Source organism: Nannobrachium achirus (assembly GCF_963921795.1).
Source record: "Nannobrachium achirus genome assembly, chromosome: 13".
NCBI lineage: Eukaryota > Metazoa > Chordata > Actinopteri > Myctophiformes > Myctophidae > Nannobrachium > Nannobrachium achirus.
Window position 1 is genome coordinate 37,942,496 of NC_137833.1, and position 21,603 is coordinate 37,964,098.

The window sequence follows — 21,603 nt, forward strand, 5'->3', positions numbered from 1 at the left end:
GGGGTGAGGGAGGGGGAGTCGGGACGGCGGTAGGGGAAAGAGGAGCCAATGGGGCAGTTTCTGACATTTTGCAAGGGTACAGAGGGACAATGAGGCAAACTACAGGGAAAGATGAACATGGGGAAAGGAAACGACACAAAAAATAAAAGGTCAAAAGAAAAGAGAAAAGGAGACAACAGAAAGAACTGATAAAAAAAACAATAAATGCACAGACTCAACTCAAGGGGTTTAAATGTGTTAGCATAACAAGACAGCGAATGAATGAGAGGCGTGACCGAGGGCTGATTTTGAGGTGTGTACTGTAAGGGGTGTGATAGGTGGGGAATGGAGGAATGGTATGCAAAAGGACATCAACAGCACATGACTCTTAACATGTTAAGAGCTGTTATGGGCTGTTGCCAGCACATGTGGATACAGTGCTGGGAGGGGGCGGGGTGTGATGGGAGGCAGCAGCAGGAGGAAGAAGAAGAGGAGGAGGAGGAGGAGGAGGCAGTCTGCTTTTGTAGAGGAAGAGGCGCTCTCATCTATCCAGGGAAGGCTCAGAGGAGGAGGAGCACTAAGAGATCTCTAAACTAAACGAGGAGCCAGTGGTGGAAAAAGTACTCACATGTTTTACTTAAGTAAAAGTATCAATACTGCAATGTAGAAATACTCTGTTACAAGTAAAAGTCCGGCATTCAAAATGTACTTGAGTAAAGGTACAAAATGTACCTTTCTGTTGTCATCAAAATGTACTTAAAGGGGAGTTTCGGTCAAAAACGACTTTCCTACCTTTGAAATGATGATCCAGGAAGGCTCTGGGCTGATCCAGGTGTTGTTTTACCCAAAGCAGCATTTTGTTCATTTTTCGATTTTCTCCCCTGCACCCCACGGCTCCAAAACGGCACCTTTTGGGTCAACCCGTAATCCGGTTATTATTCTCGCTCAAAATTCACTTTTCTCGCTCGGTCTCAGTCCCTCATACTGTAGTTAGCATATCCGAGCTACATCAGCTCCTGGTCGCCGCCATGTTTGTTTACAACAAGCTCAACTCTGAACTCTCAGCCCAGTAGAGAACACTGGGAAATCCCGTTTTGTATCGCGTGACTCCCCGACGCGCGACGAACAATAAAACACAAAAATGCTCTTAGCCAAAGAAAAAAGATGTAACTATGTCGACAAAGTCTGCAGAGTGATGTATGGTGTAGCCTCTTGTCTGCCTCAACAGGTAACAGGCTGTGGGGGGGGGGGGGGGGTGGAGCTGTGAGAGCAGCAGCAGCAGCAGCAGCAGCTCGTGAACGCGCGCTTCCCAACGGGAACGGGATTTCCCAGTGTTTCTCTCCTGGGCTGAGAGTTCAGAGTTGAGCTTGTTGTAAACAAACATGGCGGCGACCAGGAGCTGATGTAGCTCGGATATGCTAACTACAGTATGAGGGACTGAGACCGAGCGAGAAAAGTGAATTTTGAGCGAGAATAATAACCGGATTACGGGTTGACCCAAAAGGTGCCGTTTTGGAGCCATGGGGTGCAGGGGAGAAAATCGAAAAATGAACAAAATGCTGCTTTGGGTAAAACAACACCTGGATCAGCCCAGAGCCTTCCTGGATCATCATTTCAAAGGTAGGAAAGTCGTTTTTGACCGAAACTCCCCTTTAAAGTACCAAAAGTAAAAGTGATCATTATACAGAATGTCCCATTTCAAGTTTTCAAACGTATAATAATATTTTGAAAATAGCAGATCTACAAGCTCGCGACGCATTGTGAGCGTGTAGATCTGCTATTTTCAAATGGCCGAAATGTATAGGGTTGAAGTGGTTAATGTATGTTCTGTAATAATAATCAATCTACAAAGTAACTAGTGACTAAAGTTTTCAAATGAATGTAGTGGGGTAAAAGTACAATATTTGGATCCGAGATGTAGTAAGATGTAGAAATTGGAAATAATCAAGTAAAGTACAAATACCTCAAAAGTACAGTACTTAAGTAAATGTACTTAGTTACTTTACACCACTGTGAGGGCCAGAGAGTGAACAGAACAGAGTGCACTCTACAGGGTGAACACACTAGAGTTCATACAGGCATGCTTTAGGGAAATCACAGGCTTGCTAAAAACAGTTGTTTTAAAGGACAACTTTGTTTTTTTACAACAGGGTTCATATTTTAGATTGTAATTAGAGAAAAGAAAAAGTGAGTGTGAAAATGTTTTCATTCGCTTCGTTCTATTGTTTTATTGCGTTTACCGTGATAAAATGTGGGGCATGCGTACGCATGGGGGCATGCATACAAGTGGCTAAATATGTCTTTTTTGACACAATAAGCCAGTAGTTTCTTTATTGCTATTTACAGTAACACTTCTATCCCCCATAAGTCACATCCAACCATGAAAGGTTGCGTTGTATTTTGGGAATGGGCTTATTCTGTGTAAAATGACATATTTAGCCACTTGTACGCATGCCCCAACCACTGAAATAAGAATCTCTAAAACAATAGAAAGAAGTAAATGAAATCAATTTAACACTCATCTTTATATTCTTTAATTACAATCTAAAATATGAACCCTTGTTGTACAAAACTAAAGTTGTCCTTTAATGAAAAGTCAAAGGTTACTGAAAAACAGGTAAAAGCGGCTAAATGTTACAGCATGCACTTGGTTAGAATGGCATTCCTGACATAGCGTTTTCTGTTCGTTTGTGGCCGCTAGGTAAAATTTATATTAGGATTTGTACATGAACATTCACCTGAACAGGAGCCAGGTACTAATGAGTAACATTACTCATCAAAGTTGTAGTCATTGCATCGCAGGCCGAAACCAGTCAACCACAACAGGTGGATATAGGCACAATTGTATTGAAATGCCCACCCAGGTCAAGCCTTTATCATCCCCGTGCATGCTAGCATTTCCTCAAAATCCAATTTAACGCTATTGAGAAAATGGGTATAAGCCAAATTAAAACGCAAGGAAGGGGAAATTATACCAGAGAATATAAAATAGGCCATAGCTATTTCTATGGCAAAACACGTTCTATTGCAAAGCAAGGGAGTCAGTTCTGGGATTTCTAGGGGCCAGCTATTGGAACGATAAAAATCCTAGAAAGGGACAATTTAAGGGATTATTTAAGGAATTAAATACAGTACTTTTCTCTAAAGATCACAACTGATAAATATCTGCAACCTAAATCTAGGACTATCTACAACCCATGCCTAGGAAACTGGCCCTTTGGATGAGTGGTTCCCAAACCTTTTAGCTCAAGACCCAGAAGAGAATTATTTTGTAGTCTCCCGGAGCCCAAACTAGTGAAAATAGCAGATCTACAGGCTCACAACGAGTCACATCACGATGTAATGTGAGCTTGTAGAACAGGTATTTTCACTACATCTTAATTGTTATTTATTTCTTACATTTGTGGAATTTCTTAGTTTTTGTTTTTTATGTAATTCTTTCGAAAAAAGTTGTACTTTTGTATTTCTGAAAGTAAGTTTTTTTGAAAATCTTTTGCAATAATACTTTTAAGAAATTATAAGAAACAAAAGGAAAAAAAAAGGATATTTACTTGTGACCCAAAAATGGGCCCCCGACCCATAGTTTGGGAAACAGTTGATTAGATTGCGGGGCACAAAAGGAAAGACAACAGGAGGCAGCAGGACGAGGTAAGAGGTCAGCTAGATAGAGCTAAACTTTACCATCAGCCTGATCCCGGAAAACAGCGCTATCATCGGCAAAACTTCTTGTGCCTGAAATGTTACCATAGTCAAATATCGGGCCCTCCAGTAAAGTCACAATATCCATCCGATTGACTTTGGTCAGCACCGCAGTTAAGGCATCCGCTGTGAAGGAGAAGAGGAGAGAAAAATGTGCTGAGTCAGTTCGTCCAAAGATGAAACAAGAGCTGGGCATGGGTCCTTAATTATAGACAAGCTACAGCGCCCTTTTTCCAGTGCAGTCCTTCAGAATTATACAACAAAATGTTTTCAGCCTCTTCATCAGCCATTCTTTCAACGAGTTACAGTATATTTAATCCTGATTGGATTGTTTTGTATTGCAATACATAGAAGAAATAGCAGCATAACATGGGATTTTCTGATAGTACTGCAGCAGTTGATAGTGAAAAGATACTTGTTATTTTTCTCTGGTTTGAGGCTAAGTAGGCCATACTAGGACTGACTGTTCTGTTGTCCAGAACATCTTGTCCTTGAGTGGTGCTTGAGGACTTGTGAACCCTAAAAGGCAAGGATATGCCTCATCCTCCCTCATTATACTCAGCCACAAGCTATCAGCAGCACAGATTGAATGGGAATTCAGCTGCATCACACATCTTGCCCTATCACAAGTTGAGTGAATGCAACTATCCTCACTGTCATTTTGCTCTGAAAAGATGAAGGGAAGAGAAGGAGGGAGAGAGCAGAGGGAAGGAGGCCAAATAGACAGAAGAACCAATAGGGGGAAACAGCCGTTGAAGGGGCACTCTGACCCAGATAGATTTCGAACAACGAAAGAGACTTTGAATTTAGGAGGCTTGATATGAAGGTTTGATTTGTTACAGCGGTGCAATCTTTAGCTCTAAAGGGAAATGAGTTGGCAGGGAGAAGAGGGTGGGGAAAAGGAGACAGGAGTTGAAAGAAAATAATAAACAATATCAGTGAGAGATATGGACTCACTAGTGGCATTTTTCCCATCACGGCTGACCCATTTCTTTAGCAGCATGAAACTCTGTGCTGTCAGAGAGTTGGGGTTCTCTAGTCGGATGTGGTTGATCTCATCCACGCTGAAGTCCATCTCCCGAGCCAGCTCTGCAATGCACACATACAGTACAGTACAGAAACCCATTAGAAATCAGCAGCCAATACTGTAGGCCTGGGGTCTTCAACAGGGGGTCCGGGACCCCTAGAGGGTCCTCAGAGTTACTACAGGGGGTCCTCCAAATCTTCCAATTCTTTTTATATTAACAACTTGAACCCTAGTATCCATTTTCTGAGAACTGTTGCCAAAAATAGCAGATCTACAAGCTCACAACGCCTCACGCTGCGAGGCGTTGTGAGCTTGTAGATCGGCTATTTTCGGCAAAGAGGTTGGGTGTAGAGGGGAAAAGAGCAGACAGTGAAAGTACAGAGTGAAAGGTCAAGTTTATTAGGTAATGATGGCTCAAGTGGTTAAATATCTGAAAACACAAATTGAAATGAATCCAAAATACACTGATGATCGTGCTGTCAAACAATGAAACTCTATGGAATCTATGAACAGGTTGTGGGCGTCCCTGCTTCATCTTTCTCTCAACTAAGGGGTCCTTGGCCTGAAAACGTTGAAGACCCCTGTCTTAGAATAAAGAGTTAGGCGATTCAATAAGAGTAGTTAGACTTAAGACTAACTAATAGTTAGTCTTTGGACATGTGAGATTTTTTTATGTTGCTACGGACCATGTGTCTGTAATACATTTTGATTGATTATATTAATGGCGTTAGTAAAAATGTTTACTAATAACCTAGCAAAGAAACACTCACTGTGTTATTTTTTTTTTTACAGTTGTGTTATGGTATTTCTACATTTTGATAACCTGTTCCTGTGCAATGTAATATCTTAGCCAGTAGATGGCACTCTTTGCCAACAATAGAGTATACTGTATAAGGCCTCAGTTCATTTAAGGGCAATGATAACTAGATGATGGAAAGGGCCACAGTGAGAGAGCATGAGAGAGAGACGAAGGGAAAAGGAAAGAGGCAACGTCAGACAGAGAGTAATGCAGCATTTTTCTCACCGGTCCAGCTCAATCCCAGGTGGTCGGCCACAATGGCCATGCGCAGGTCTGTTCTCTCACACGGGCTCTGGGGGCCTGGGGTAGCACAGGACAACAATTAATCAACACAGTTCACACTCCTCTGCCCTACACAGTGAAATGTAAGAGAGAGAAAAGATAAAACAGATAGCCTACACAGATAGATAGATAGCTAGATAGATAGCTAGATAGATAGATAGATAGATAGATAGCTAGATAGATAGATAGATAGATAGATAGATAGATAGATATTTCTCACTTTTCTGGCCACCTTTTTTTTTTCATCAAGAGGAAAATATGCTGTAACCATCAACCTTACCACACATCCACTGCCAGGTATATGATTAATTAATCACTAGATTCCGCCAGGGGTTTTCAGTGTTTTAGCTTATTTTCGAGGCTCCATGAACGCACCACTGTCCAAATGTAATCACTTCCAGGGAACGGCAGACGATTCGTCTTTTCTTTTTCACGCGGTAAAGAAAAAATTATAACGCGGCCATCCGTGCTTTTGTTATGATCGGAGGAAAATGGCTTGTTTTTAAGATTCCGAGATTCATGCATTTTCCTGAAAATCATTCCATTGCTTCCAACGGTGGTTATCATTTCCTGATGACGTCATCACCGATGGATTATGGGAATTTTTGTTTTTGCATCAGTGCCGGGTGCCACAGACCGAATGTTGCGGTTTACAATAGGAAACGTTATAACCCAACTTTGGTCGAGTTAGGCAGTCAGGGCATGGCTTTCATAACCCGACTTTATTCGCGTTAGGCAGTAAATGTGTTTTAAGATTGATTTTAAAAAGCTTGAAAATGCATTGTATTCAAAGCCTGGTGCATGTACTTACAGACTCTGGCAAATGTATTCTTTGGTCAGAGTACAGGCACTTTGTGTTCATTTACAATAGTTTCCCAGGTTGGCAAGAAAAGGGTTGACAGCACTAGACAGATTATGGCAGACTATAATGTGTTAATAGGATATGTGGAGCTCTATGAATATGTGTATCCTAAAGGCAGGCAGAAACTGTCATAAGAACCACACAAAACATATCAGGAGAATAAGATGACGCTCGACAACAGACTGATGTAATTCTACAACACTAAGGTGGACAACTCTATGTCGGACTGCTACTGTATGCTAACATGCAGAATGCGTTTTGTGTGCGCTAACACATATCTAGGTTGTGTAATATTATATAGCTCAAAACATGGATTATAGGGACTGCTACATTAGCAGGTTTTCAGTAGCCACCCTGCACAGACAGACAGACAGACAGACTTGGGGGGGGTTGCCACGAAGAGACTGGTTGCGCCGGAGGCCCAGTCACTACTACTGGCATGCTTTTACTACCACTACCAGGGGGCAGGCCTGAGAGGGTGGGGGGTGGGGGGGTTGGGTCTGGCAACAAGGACAATAACATTACACAGTACAGCGATGACAAAACAATATATACAAATTAAATGACAGCTACTGTTTGTAAGAGAATATAAAAACACGCCACAGGCATTCCAATCAATTCATCCATCAAACGACCACGACATCATGCAACTAAAAGTGATATGTGTATATAGAGATAAATATATAGATGTATTTTAAACATAGTGTTAAAGTTTTACAAACTAGGCTTGATCTCCGCGACGGGGGGCGCCCGAGCCCCAGTGACTGCCTGACTGCCTTCCTTGCCACCAGTCCGCCTACTCCTCCTGCTTCTCTCACTGCCGGAGGCCCTGTCCGTCGCCGCCGCCTTTGCCCTTACGGACGCGGCCCCGGCCTCAGCCCTCGAACCTCTACCAGACCTGGACGAGCGGGAGGGCTGGGAGGGCTGGGAGGGCTGGGAAGGCTGGGAGGGCTGGGAGGCGTCCGACAGCGAGGTGCTCCGGGAGGTGCTGTCCTCCTCCGACTGTTCTGTCTGCGTCTTTTTCTCCTCGTCTGACAGCCGGTCCACCAGCTTTAGCGTCTCCCCGCTAATCCCTTTAAAGTACTCGATGGTGCGCTTACAAACCTCGCTAGGGTTCTCCTGACTGACCTTTCTGCCTGATGCCTCGCCTGCCACACTGCTGACCTGATGCCTGTCCTTCAGTGGCAGCCTCGAGGGCAACTGTATGGCTGCTCTCTCTGGGTCCAATGCCCTCGTAGGCCGGGATGTGACCTGAACTGATATGAGGGAGCTGGCAGTGGCAGCTGTGCTGCTCTTTTTAACATCCTTGATTGGGATTCTAGACCTGGGCTCAACTTTGGCTATGGCTGGCTCTGCCCTCTTCCTAACCTCAGCCTTCACTGCTTGTTTGGGCTTCTGTTTACCTATGGCTGTGCCCTGTGTGTGGAATGTCCACCCTGAAGCTTTTACTGGGAGCCTCGACTTTGGCTGCTTCACTTCGCCTTCTTTAAGTGTTTCACTCTTCCTCTGTTCAGCTTGGCTACACCTGCTCCCTTCTGCCCTGTCGTCTGAATCCCTACAGCTTAGAGCTTCTATCCTGCTGGCTTTCTGAAGTGTGGGCTCAGAGGATGACTGCAAATTAAACACTACACTGCCACACTGGATGTAGTTGGCCTGCACACTGGACGACTCGAGGTTGTTGTTGTTGTTGCAGTTCTCGGCAGGGTAATCTTTCCTCTCTGACAACTTGGGTTCAGCTAATCTATTGGTCTGCCTCCCTGCACACTGACTCTCTATGCTAATGTACTCTGGCACTATCTGACCCTCTGACATGTCAACTTTAACTTCTGCTGGATCCCCCAAGTCTTTTTTCACAGTTATGGAGGCAGCAATGCCCATTTTAATGGGGGTGCGTAATTTGGGATCGACCTTAGAGGCCGTGATCGTACACGAGGAGGCCGTCTCAGCTAAGGCTTCACCGGTTGGGGCATCAGAACCGGTACAGCCAGTGCCAGTGCCATTGCCAGTCTGTACAGGGCCGCACTTTGCTGCTGCTGGTGGTGGTGATGTTGGTGTGCTGCTGTCTGTGGTGGTGTCTCTAAACTTCCCCTCTACTGTGCCCCTCTCCCCTGTTTTTGCCTGAGAGGAAACTACCCCCAGGTTCTTGCCCCCTCTCCCCTTCTCCCCTGAGTTAGGGTCAGAGGAATGCTCACCAATCTGGAAAAACTGAAGCCTCTCTTCAACAAAGTCCCGCTTGCTCATGTCAATAGCACCACTGCGCGTCATCTCAAACATCTTCCCCTCGTGGAAGGGGAAGGGGTTAGGCTCACTAGTTGGTGTGCTCTCGTCAGTCGGCGTTCGAGCAGGGGTTGTGTCAGGCGTGGTGGCCTGCGACTTGTCTTCAACTGACAAGCCAAAGGGTTGGGGGTTTTCGTCTTTCGTTTTTGAATCAAAAACCCCATCATTGTCACTCCCTTTGGATGACCAGGGGTCAAAATCGAGACCTTTTGTGGCAACAGTCTTAAATGTGGAGTTCAGCTCCTCTTCCAGCTGGTAGCCAAAGTAGTTATCTGCAAAAGTCTGCTGTCTTTCTGGGTGTCTTCCTTCAAGGGTGTAATCCTTTTCTTCTTCACTGTTTTTTGCAGATGTGCTACTTTTTGTCTTTCCATTATCCCCTCCTTCCTCACCTTTCTCTTCCTCTATCACCTCTAACTTGGACTGACTGAATGAGCGGTCAGTCATTTTGCCATCAGTGGAAAGGCTAGATGTTTTAGGGTCTTCGCTCAGCCCATCATCCTCATCCTGAAGGTCATAACCATCTAAAGAGTCTATCTCTGTTGCATCTGTGTCATGAGAGAACTCGGCAGTGGTTGCTATGGAGCAGTCAGTGATCGACTGGTCATTGCCATTTTGATCATCAAAGTCATCCTCTTCCCCCTTTATGATGCCATTGAGCCCCAAGTCTGTGGAGTTTTCATTACCATTTTTCTCAGATATTTTGTTCTTTGGCCCTTTATCTCCCTCCTCTTTCATTTTGAATGTGTACTTTTTTACAGGAATGGGATGGAAGACAGACTCATCATCACTGGAGTCACTGTCATCGGCCCCAGGGGGAATGGGCGACGGTGGCTGGACCCTGATGATTGGCTCAGCAAGGAGGTGTCTATCATGCTCCTCCTGGAGATTCACCTCCATCATCTCAGTCTCCGCCTCAGAGGAGGCACAGGATCCCCTTTTCTCAGGGTCCGAATGCTCTGCCTCTAAAGGAGGAGGAGGGGGAAACTCGATATAAGCCACTCGTTTGTCCTTGGACTTCTGCTTTGATGCATCCTGCTTACTACTGGATGGCTCTAATGAAGATGGCCTGCTCTTTTCTTTTGGCGGCCCTTTGAAGATGAACGTCTTCCCATCGTCTGACTCAGACTCCTCTGGGATGGGGCTTGGCATGCCGGACATAGAACCTATCACAGACTCTGGCGTTCTAGGGGTCAGGCTCACATCCTCTGAGCTGGGTGTCTCAGGCGTTACAGGACTCTTCCCAGAGCTGTCCATGAATGTTACCTGTTCTAGCGTGTCATCTTCAGGACTTCTTTGAGGCGACGGCGGCTGCTTTTGTTTAACTGTGTAAAATGCACCCTTGGTCTCATGAATGGTCCTACTCTCATGACTCACTATCTTTTTGTATGTTCCCAGCTGGCCGGTGGCTGTTTCCTTTTCATATTGCTTGCCTACCTGAATGCTAACATAAACTGGTAAAGGTTTGATATCTTTATAGCCCTCCGTGACAACCACAGGGGTTATTTGATCTAAATACTCTATTACATCACTTTCTACACCATTACACACTACATTTGACTGGCTAGCATCTAATGAATCAGTGGATTTCCTTACCGATGAAGACCTGTTGGCCTCGGAACCACTGTGTGACCGATTTCTAGCTACTGGAGTAGGTATGTGAGACCCTGCCCTATCACACGGTTTAACAGAGGTATTTAATGAGGTGGCTTGGCGGTTTTCAGGGAAATTTGATTGCACTCTAACAGGAATTTGTGATTCCGAGTTTTTTTTTAGACCGCTATTGCTTTTTGGACTTTCTCGGACCACAAGCTCTGTGTAGATAATTTTCTTGGTGGTCTCCTGCCTTTGTGAGTCACTGTTATTGCCATCTTTCCTTGTCTCGTGCACTATGTGAGACGTGTTTGGTGATTGGGGTTTATAGTTCTCATTTCCATGGCCCTCCCAACTTTTGAACAGGTTTTTATCATCCTGTTCCTTTCCACTGATGCCATGTTTGGGAGAGAACTTATTAGACTCACTATCTAGACCTCTCCTCTGGTTTCCCGGACTATCCGGTGTTCTATGCGTATTTGAGCCAGCAAAAACTTGATACGCGGGTGTGTTACTTTCCTGGAGTTTCCTGACCGGAGGATTTGAATTTTGACCCCACTGAGAAGCCATGTCTTGTTTCTGACCCTCTTGTTCAAACTTTAGCCTCACTGCACTGACTTTGGAAGATGACACTTGATAAGGTTTAGGAGCTTCACCTGTGCTGCCCTGTGATGTTCCATCTGCCTGCTTTCTTTTGTCAGAATCATTATATTGCAGAAGAACTCTCCTCTCTGGGCTGCTAGGTAAGCTGGCACATTTCCTATCATTAGAGCCGAATCTGTCTCGAAGTCTTTCTCGGTTCCATTCTTCCCCAGCGCCCGCGTTCCTATAAGCTGGCCTCTCAGGGCTGCTGTGTGTAGAGCTGGGCCCTGATCGTGTTTCCCTGAAATCTGACCTGCGTGATTTCTTCTCAGGAGATGACAGCTCATCATTTAGTTTTTCTGTTTTATCGCGAAAGAACTGAGAAACCTCGCTGAGCTTTTCCTCTGCCTCTTTTACAGTCCTGTCAACTCTGTCTCCATACATGATTTGTTCTCTATTCTTAACCGGTGCGTCGTCTGACACACGCATCCAAACTGAGTGCTTTGGGCTGCCAGGCTCAGAGGAATACTGAAGTAGTGTCAGTTGGTCATAGTTATCATCTACATTGGTCATTCTCCCAGATTTGTCATATACATTTCTGGATGACCTGAAGACATATTCTGTCCTTGGCACACTGGATCTACCCTCACTGTTGCTGCTCCTGTCTGGCGAGTGAAAGCGAGATCTATCCCTCAGGTACTCCTCTGTGTCAGAATGACACTGTTCAAGCTTCTCAGAGAGAAGCATTTTCTCTGCAAAGTTATACGATTCCCCCCTAAGCTCTGATGACTCGTCCTCGTTGTACTCTACAGACTGCTGGCTAAGTAACCTCAGGGTTTTGTATGAGTCGTCTGCCATGAGCTGGGCTGAACTAGGACGACTGTCCTCTTCCTGGGACATGGGCGTGTTCACTCTACAGGACTCGAGGTAACCTGGAAGTGATTCTTCAGGCTCCTCCTCTTCTTGCCTGTTCCCTGGGTAATAGTACATTTGATTCTCTGGTTGGTTTTTGGTCTCTCTGATAATAACCTCTGTCGGTTCAGTTTTGTTACCCTTTTCTATGTGAACCTCAATTATTCTTTCTACCTTGGGTTTAGAGTTCATGTCCTCAAAATCTCTCTGTGATGATTCCTCACAGGATGATTTATGTTCAAATAGCCCAGCCAGCTCTCTGGAAGGGTCCCTGCCTGACTGGAATGCTTTCATTATATCATGGACAGACATGGTTTCCTCACACCTTTCAGATGCCTGCTCTTTGCCAGGGGGTTTGTGGTACACCATCCTAGTGGTGGTGGTGATATGAGTCTCCTCCTTCACCCTCATCCCTTTTCCCATCGGATCATCGTCAGGGCTAACTTTTAATTGATAGCCTTTGTTTTGGTCTGGTGTGGATGTGCTTTGACTCAGATGAACTTTAGGTTCAGTGTCATTAAATCTGACGGCACGTGCCTCCTCCATAGCAGGCTGTTTGCTGTCCTCTGGGGACTCGTAGCTCCTAATGACGTGGACTACCTCAGTCCTAGTCTCAGTGATCATTGGAGGAATGGGAATGTCCTGGAAAAGGGCCTTGGGCCCCATGCCTTCTGCACTTTGAGGGGCAGAGGGTGTCCTTTCACTCCTGGTCTCAAAGCCACTGTCTGAGAGGGGGCTCTTATCCTGCTCATGTGAGATGTCATCAGGCGATTCCAGAACAGTGTCTGCTCCAAAGAGCACGTCTGCTAGTTTACTGAGCTCCTTTTCTGAGGCTGAGGAGCGCATGTTTGCTGGAGGCATTTTGAGCTTGTGCTCCTGAACTGCCATTGCCGGCTTTAAGACACGCTTTTGCTTCTCCTCTCCTTCCCTCTTGCCCTCGTCTGCTTTATGCTTTGATTCGGCCATTTTGGAAAAAGAATTGCTACCAACATCATTTGTCAGGTAGTCAACCACTTTGGATAAATTAAAATCTCTGTCTGCTATAGGCTTTGTTATGATTTGAGGAACCACTGTCTCATATCTTGGCGGGTAGCTCCAGTTGCTTGGCGGTTGCTCCACTGGTACTTTGGAGTATTGCATTTCATCCAGTGTACTCCTGGATAGTGAAGCCCTGCCATCCTTGCCCTCATCTTTAGTCAGGATTTCACTGACTTTAACCAAATCTTGTTTCACTCTCTCTACTATCCTATATGGCTCCTCATCCTCCATTTTAGCCTCTTTGGGTGAATCAGAATGGAATCCTTTGTTGGCAATGGAATTAGGGTCTGTTTGTAAAATTGCTGACATCCGGATCAAGTCCTCTTTCATGTCAGCTACGTCCTTCAGTATCTCTTGACTGGATGACAGTGGTGAAGTGGTGGTTGACTTAAGGGCAGCAGGGGACATAAAATGTGGGGATTTGACAGGTGAAAGAGTCCTGGCTAAGGAAGACTGCAACTGAGCATTTGCCTCAGCGGGAGCCGTCTTTCGACTAGGGGACAGAAGGGCAGCGGCTGACTTTGACACCTCAGGGAGCTTCTTAAACTGTGGGTCCGGCAGCACATTTATAACAGAGTACACAGGAACAGTTATTGTGCTGGACGTCACCACAGTGGTGGAGTTGGTTGGGGATCTCAGAGAGGCATAGAGGGAACTAGAGGCTGAGGATCTTATGGACTGGTAGGAAGAGGATGCAGAAGAGGACATGGACTTCAGGGTGCCATAACCCGCAGAGCAAGAGTTGAATGTTTTCTCGACCTCGTCAAAGGCTGCATTGACGCTTGTTGTTGCTGCATTAGTGGTTGCCTGTATTCTCTCTTGCAGACTGCTGGTGAGAAGGGAGTTAGGGGATAGGGAGCGGTAGTGAGTAGGGGACACAGTTCCATTGATCAATGCCGCTGCACTAGGAGCAGTGTTAGATTTAAGGGGGGAAGAGAGAGAGGCAAACAGGCTCCTAGTGGGGCTTGAGGCCTCTGCAGGTGACCGGACAGAGGAGAGACCGGGGACAGTTTTTATGGGCGAGGAAGATGTGGAACTGGAGCCCACCACGACAGATTTGTATGGCATGGATGAGCTATATATGTTCAGGGAGGACTTGGGAGAGGTTGGTGGGGTCATGGCTATGGACGACCTCTCCAGATGAGGACTTCCCCCTCCAGAGGACATAATAGGGGAAGTCCTGGCAGACAAGGCTGCCAGTCCTTTCACAGATACTGGATCTGGGGCGTTTTTCCCTGGCGAAGCCAGGAGATTGGGGTTTTGAACCGGATATGGGGACTGCTGCACCACAGTTTTGATTGGGGAGGATATGGTCCGGTAGGAGCGTATGGGAGAGGCCATGTCACTGGCTGACTTGACAGAGGAGGCTGGAGATCCAGGGATGTTGGTCTTGATGGGGGAGGCGGAGGTTATGGACCATACGGACTTCAGTGGAGAGGCAGAGGGCGTATTGGATGACGAACTGGAGAGGGAGCCAAAACCAGACTTGGCTTGACCAGGGACGGCGACAGGAACAGCCGACCACGCCTGATAAGATCTCGTTGAAAAGACAGGTTTGTAAGGGTAGCCAGCAGGCTGTGTTCTCTGCGGACTTCGATCAGGTGTTTCTTGAATAACAAGTTGAACCAAAATTAAGTAACAAAACATAAAAATTGAACGGAACAATAACGTGAAATAAAACATAAAAACCAGAGAGAGAAAGGTGAGTGAGTCAGTGACAGCATTAATCAAAATAGCAACAGTTGTACATTGTTTACTTGAGAAACTTGAATTACTATCTAAATAAGGATGGAATGGTAGTGGTGGTCTCAAATTGTTAATTAATTACAAAGTACTGTATAATACCTAATAGCTAACAATGATGCATGTGCAGAAACAAAAATGCTTTACATAATGGTGGAATGACAAAAAAAAATGACATGAATGATAAAACAATTACGCAAATATTCATTGACTTTTGATGTGCTTTATCTGTTTGCCTCTTTTCTATAGTGCCTTTTTACAAAATGGTTGACACGCTGTATAGACACTGTCTATACATTCATTTGGTTCATTTTCAATGCCAGATATGACCCCACAAGTGTAGATCACTAATAAAGAAAAACACCACCTTGCTGGCCTTGAATTTAGAAGGAAATATGAGATTGCACTTTACAATGGAGGTACTATCAGCCACCCATGCCCGTTCAGTTTCTATATCGATTTCAACATGAAAAGTACCCAATTAATTTTGGTAATGTATACAAACAACTATACAACAAACCAATTCATTATATCAAATGGGCATGGCTGAATGAAAACAGAACTGATAGTCCCTCGATGTTGCTTATTGTTACAGCGCACTCAGTATAGTGGCAATATTGAATGCAACAAGCCAGTGTAGATATTGACAAATTGTGGTCCATAGGCAACTTAATGTAAAGTGCAACCCAATAGTACAATATGATATACACAGCTGCACACAATCACAAAGCCAATAAGAGTGAAATGGCCACAAAATAATAAGGAAGACCCAAAAGGAATGCTTTTATTCTACATGAGTTCGTAACATTTTTCCAAATGATAAATTAACAAATGGATAATGCAATGCCAATGTTTCCACACATATAAAACAACAATAAAGTTCAAACAGGGAGGAGATTTTCACAAAATGGGGTAGGGTGTGGGCAAAGCGTAAAACGCACAATAAACCATGCAAATGGCTCATTTGATGAATGATTGTGGATCGTGGCATGTAAGCTGACAATGAATGACTGTGGATCATGTTGCTACGCTGTGGTGAAAATATACTGCAAAACGGGACCACCTGACACTGAACTTCATTAAAGTACAGCCAACATAATAATTTCAATTTGATGATTTCATGGAAGTAAAAATGGGAAACTCACTCGCTGCAGGGTCAGTCAGATAGCTGTAGCGCTTACGCAAAGCTAAGGAGGCAAAGGTATGACGTCGGTCTGGCTTTTCAGTCTGCAACAAACAAAAAAAAGAACAAAAAAAGATGGTTTAACATAAAAAATGGTATTCTAAAGGACCGGATGTATATATGTATAATCGTTTATGTTAATTTTGTAAATTCAGACACTACTGTGTCTGGGGATTTTAGGGTTGGTTGCAGTGCATCAGTGCATGCTGTTAGTAGTACTGGCACATGGAGGCACTGTAGGTGACCGAACTGTAGAGTCACCTCTGGATGACTAAGCGACAATGCTTGACTGTAATTGGTGGGGGGGGAGTGTCACCTTGGTTGGGTGGTGCACTTCATTATATAAATGGGCATCTATGCAAGCAATAGACGCTTTGCCTATCTACTCAAGTAAAATAGACATAGAGAAAATCACAGTTTTTAGAAGGTAAGTTGAAAATGTTTCATTTTCACACAAGGGTGTTTTTTGGTGGGGGGGGGGGCTAGGTGTTAGGTAAAATATTATCATTAGCATAGATGGGGAACAAATGTAATACAGAGTCAATGTTTTTGATTAAGGTCAAATGAATGAATATCTCCATATATGGGCATATCAGTGGGATCGGTGGTGTGACCTAGATGTGAGGCCGAACTCTATAAACCTCTAGTGTTGAAAATGTGTAATTTTCACATGAGGATTTTTTGTGTGTGGGGGGGTCATTATTTATCTATTATTAGTCAAATATTCTCATTAGCATAGATGGGGAACATATGTAGTACAGTAAATGTTTCTGATTAAGATAAAGTAATTATCTCCTGCTCATCATGAAGGACCATTAGTATTGTTTAGTCTGTTACAGTCAGGTTGAGGACATGGGTGGGTAAGAGGAAATCCTAAATTAATTTAAACAACATAGACGTAGCTGAAGGTTAATGTTTTGTTTCCTTTTTTTTAGGCACCATGGTCCCGTATGAACTTTCCTATTAGTCTATGACAGGGGTGGGCAACTTTGATGGTGAGGGCCACTATATTTCCACCTTCACTCCTGAGGGCCACAATGCATATTGCTACGTTCTACTATGTCATTCTAGTATCTCATACAAAAGAAGCAAAAATAGCAGATCTACAAGCTCAAAACGCTTCGCGCTGCGATGCGTTTTGAGCTTGTAGATCGGCTATTTTTGCTTCTTTTAAATTGGAAACCTGAATTATTTTTAGTTCTTTTTTTTTATTGGAATCCTGAAATGTAACATTTTGATGTAATTTCAAACGCATTTAGTTATATACTCATGTTAACTTTATGAACCTAAATACAAATACATTGGGCATAAAAGATACATTTTAATACTACTATACTAGTCATTAAGCTACTAATATAGACTGACGTAATTAAAGCAGGTCATGTTTGGAATTGTAACAGCTGAAATCAATAATATATCTAAGTGAAGGTGGGGGCCGCATGTGGCCCCCGGGCCGCCAGTTGCCCATGTATGGTCTATGAATACTATGGAAACGTTGTGATTTTTCCGTAGGTTATGGAAAGGACGACAGAGATGGGGGAAGGAGAAAAGAAAACAAGCTGAGGCGTGGGCACGGAGATTGTCTCCGCAGGACTCAGGATGAGGACAATACTAATAAAGAAACCTTGTCGAGTAAAACAAAACCAACAGTTTGGCCCATGCACGCATCGTACGATGAGGTCACTTTTCAGCAATGACTAAAAGCCATGAGGAAGATCTGCCATGAAAAGCCTCAACTCAACAGTCACTGTGTGTGCGGCTCACTCCTCACAACAACACGGTTCATTTGCCTACGGCCAGGGGCGTCACACCAAATTCTGGGCCCTGGGTACAAGGATTCACTGCGGGCCCCCCATGAATGTTAACTATTGAAAAATAGCAGATATACAAGCTCACAGCGCGGCACCGAGTGCCGCGCTGCGAGCTTGTAGATCTGCTATTTTTGAAAAATCGTGAAAATGTGTGGCAAGAAACCTATGTTTCCATGTCAGTGATGCTCAAACTTTTTCATGTGAAGGACCCCCCCATCTCAAAATATTTAGTTCCAGGGACACCCCAGAAGCAAAATTTGTGTTACAAATGTTCACTTAAAAAATACATATATTCAAAGATTTGCGCACATTTTCACGACTTTTCAAAAATAGCAGATCTACAAGCTCGCAGCGCGGCACTCGGTGCCGCGCTGTGAGCTTGTATATCTGCTATTTTTCAATAGCTAAAGTTACTAGGGCCCCTCCACCTTGGGCCCCGGTAACTCAGTCCCACTTTCCTACCCCTTGTGACGCCCCTGCCTACGGCCCCTGAGACAAAGGCAAACGGAAAGGACGACAGAGAAGAAGCAGTGTCAATGCGATGATGAAGAATCCATTTACCTCATCATCAGGATCAGACTCCATATCCTGTGGTTTTCCGAGATGCATCGTGGGAGCGGAGAGAGATGACACAATGGAGAGCAGGGGCGTTATAGTGGGGCGGGGAGGTGGAAACAAAACTTAGGGAATGACAATGGTGCAGCAAAGACAACAAAGGGCTTGGGAAAAAAGCTATGAGATTAATAAACGGTCAAAACAAAAAGAAGATAATAAAAAAAGAAAATCCAGCAAAGTAACCAAAGCAAACAGCGACATATTACATTGTTTCTCATGATCAATGAACACCACGTCAAAGGAAACAAAAGAGAGAAGTGCAGTTTTTTTTTTACATGATTCTCCTATACCCATGGAGAGCCAGGCAATCGCACGTGCGTGACTGCATGTGTGCACGCTGTGGGGTCTCATGGCTGGCACAGGCTTGAACACCCATAAAAGACACAAGCTGCGGGCAGGCATTTCTAAAACCAAATGAAGTTCTCAACACTTGCCCGTGGCATTGAAACATTATTTGCGTTCTTTAAATTTCATTTACATGAGGATGGTATGACATGGCCTACGGAGAATAAAACCTTTCAAATGAGTTGAGCCTACCTTCCTGTGAATTGGCAGTGTGATATTCAAATTGCATATGGCAGCCTGTGGAAGACCTTTGCTGTTTTTCGGATCTTTCAGGAAGGAGAGTCGGCCACACGGGTCTTGGCTCATGTCCCTGATCTGTAGAAAACCAAATCATGATAATTCAATTCATTTAGCCCAACAAGAACTCTCATGATCCATATGCACAGAATTATTTTGAGGAAAACCTTGAGTAATATCTAAATCTTAAGGAGCGAATAATGCTAAAATGGGGAGGATTGCTGCATTTGGCTTCCGATATAATCTGATTCTGCCATTAACAAAAAATGATCGCCTTTTATTGCTGAATGAATGCCACAGTGAAAAAGCAAAAAAAATGATATTATGTATTTGTTGCATATTATGTACACAAAATATCTAGAAAATAATTATATTCTCAGAGCCAGTGTTTGATAAAAGATACGAGAAGAAACTCAGGAATGCCATGAAGTTAACACTGTTGTCACTGTGGATGCAGAGTCTGACATGCACACATCTAGCCTGTTTAGTTTAGCTTGGCTCTGCCACGTGAGCATCAATCACTCTGGTGTTCCTGGTCTACTGCATCAGACACTGCAAGGACATCACTGATGATATGCATGTCAGCATGTTTAGAGGACGATCATTTCATTCCTGACATCATTCCGTCAGTGACACACATACGTCAACAGGCCCATACTGTAGTACAGAGAGTTGAGGCATTAGATTTTGTATATCACGGTTCTATACATGCTCACAACGCCTCGCGTTGCGAGGCGTTGTGAGCATGTAGATAGGCTATTTTCACAATTTCCGCCTTTAATATTTGACAATTTGACCAATGTTTAATTTGTCATTTTAGAGGTATTAAAAAGTCCTTAAATTGTCACTTTAGAAATGTGCAGATATCCTCTATACACTCAAACTTTATGTTGGTTTGTTTACAGTTGAGTGAGAAAACAATGTTGCCCCCCAAAATAATTTTGGGGGGGCCGACCCACAGGTTGAGAACCACCGCTGTAGTAGGTACTGTACATAGTACAGCGGCTAGGTAGAGTTACTGAAAGGCTGCGGGTCCCATTCCCTCCATAGCCGCGTGTCACGTTTCAATTGGCAAGACATTCAAACACCTTGCCTCCAATTTACTCGCGATAAGAGTGCGTCAGCTAAATGTCTATAATGTCATAAATGCAAAAAGAAATCACACTCGTGTGAACTGAGCGGTGGAGGCTGCGTGTGTGTGTGTGCGTGCGTGCGTGTGTATGTGTGTGTGTGAATGTGAATGTGAGTGTGAGTGTGCCTGGCTTGAGGCTGAACAACAGCGCACCTCCCTTAACATGAGTGGTCAGAAAAGGTATTGCAGGCTACCTACAGACAGACAGACACGCACGCACGCATACACACACGGCCACGTATAGGAGACGGTGTGACCACCGCTCAAAAACATACCTTCACATTGAAAGGAAGTCTGTTTTCCTTGAAGGAGAAGAAGTTGAAAACCAGCTGCTGTCCGGTCTTGATCAGGGGGGACAGGTTTCCATAGCAATCCACATAGATAGGCTTGCTTTCGAGGACCTATGGAAACACACCAACCATGAATTTGGCATCAATAAGGAAATGTTCAGGAAATAAGGAAGAGTACAGCTGCAGTTTACCATGAGAAATGTCACAGCTTGTCCGCGTGTAGATGTGAAGCTGTGTGTGTACACATTTTTACAGTCTATGGGTTGGTTCCCTTGACACATCACTGACATCACAGGTGACATCACAGGTGACATCACCTATGTAAACGTCCATATATGGGTATTCCCCAGAATCCCTTTTATGCCCATATATGAAGATCCCTGATGTCATCAATATTAAGCCCATATCTAACAGGACTTCATATGGGAATGCCCATATATGGAGGAAGACAGCCCATATCTGTGCGGCTGGTTCAGACAGGGATCTCCATATATGGGCATAAAAGGGATGTACTATATACAGTACATGGATCTCCATATATGGGTAAGGTATTGGCGCGACCTCGCCCTTTAGGGCCCTTTAGGGCGAGGTCGCATGTCGCCCTGCCTGAGGTGTCTTACTAGTAAAATCAAACCCCCCCCCCCACCCCCCAAAAAACAATACTCCCACTAAACATAAAGTTCAAACCTCAATATCTTTACTCCTGGCAACCTCTTCAAAGTTCTCCTGCTGCTCCAGTGTTTTGTCCACCTTGTCATCCGTCATGCAGAAGCAACGCAGCCGAGACTCCACCACGTCATTCATCTTGGCAAAGACCACAAACTTGGCCAGGTACGGCACGCAAATCAGCTCCCGGTATAACTGAGACGCTAGACTCACCGTCTCAGGAATCTGGTGACAGTCTGCGAGCCAGAACCTGGAGAGGAGACGTAGAAGGAGGAGGAGGAGGGGAAAAGAGGAGAGAGAGGAAAATTGTAGGTAAAGAATAGGTCAGTGGTTCTCAACCTGTGAGAATAGGTCAGTGGTTCTCAAGAATAGGTCAGTGGTTCTCAACCTGTGGGTTGAGAACCACTGACCTATTCTTTACCTGTGGGTTGAGAACCACTGAAAATAATTTGGGGGGTCTCCAGATGATGAACTTAATGTGAAAAATTGTTTTCTTACTCAACAGTAAACAAACCAACATAAAGTTTAAGTAGC

The 21,603-nt window shown here is 44.4% G+C and overlaps 1 protein-coding gene across 1 annotated transcript in view; it reads right to left on the minus strand.

Moving 5' to 3' along the window:
- LOC308297289 (ankyrin-3-like) overlaps positions 1–21,603 on the minus strand; it is a gene marked incomplete at both ends in the record, with an annotated part of 206,468 nt that overhangs the window by 16,681 nt on the left and 168,184 nt on the right. The window contains 9 exons of the mRNA XM_080740702.1: positions 3,661–3,804; positions 4,636–4,767; positions 5,730–5,804; positions 7,371–14,654; positions 15,936–16,017; positions 18,346–18,372; positions 18,937–19,059; positions 20,389–20,514; positions 21,091–21,319. Coding sequence (XP_080596828.1) covers positions 3,661–3,804; positions 4,636–4,767; positions 5,730–5,804; positions 7,371–14,654; positions 15,936–16,017; positions 18,346–18,372; positions 18,937–19,059; positions 20,389–20,514; positions 21,091–21,319 — 8,222 coding nt within the window. The remainder of the gene's footprint in view (positions 1–3,660; positions 3,805–4,635; positions 4,768–5,729; positions 5,805–7,370; positions 14,655–15,935; positions 16,018–18,345; positions 18,373–18,936; positions 19,060–20,388; positions 20,515–21,090; positions 21,320–21,603) is intronic.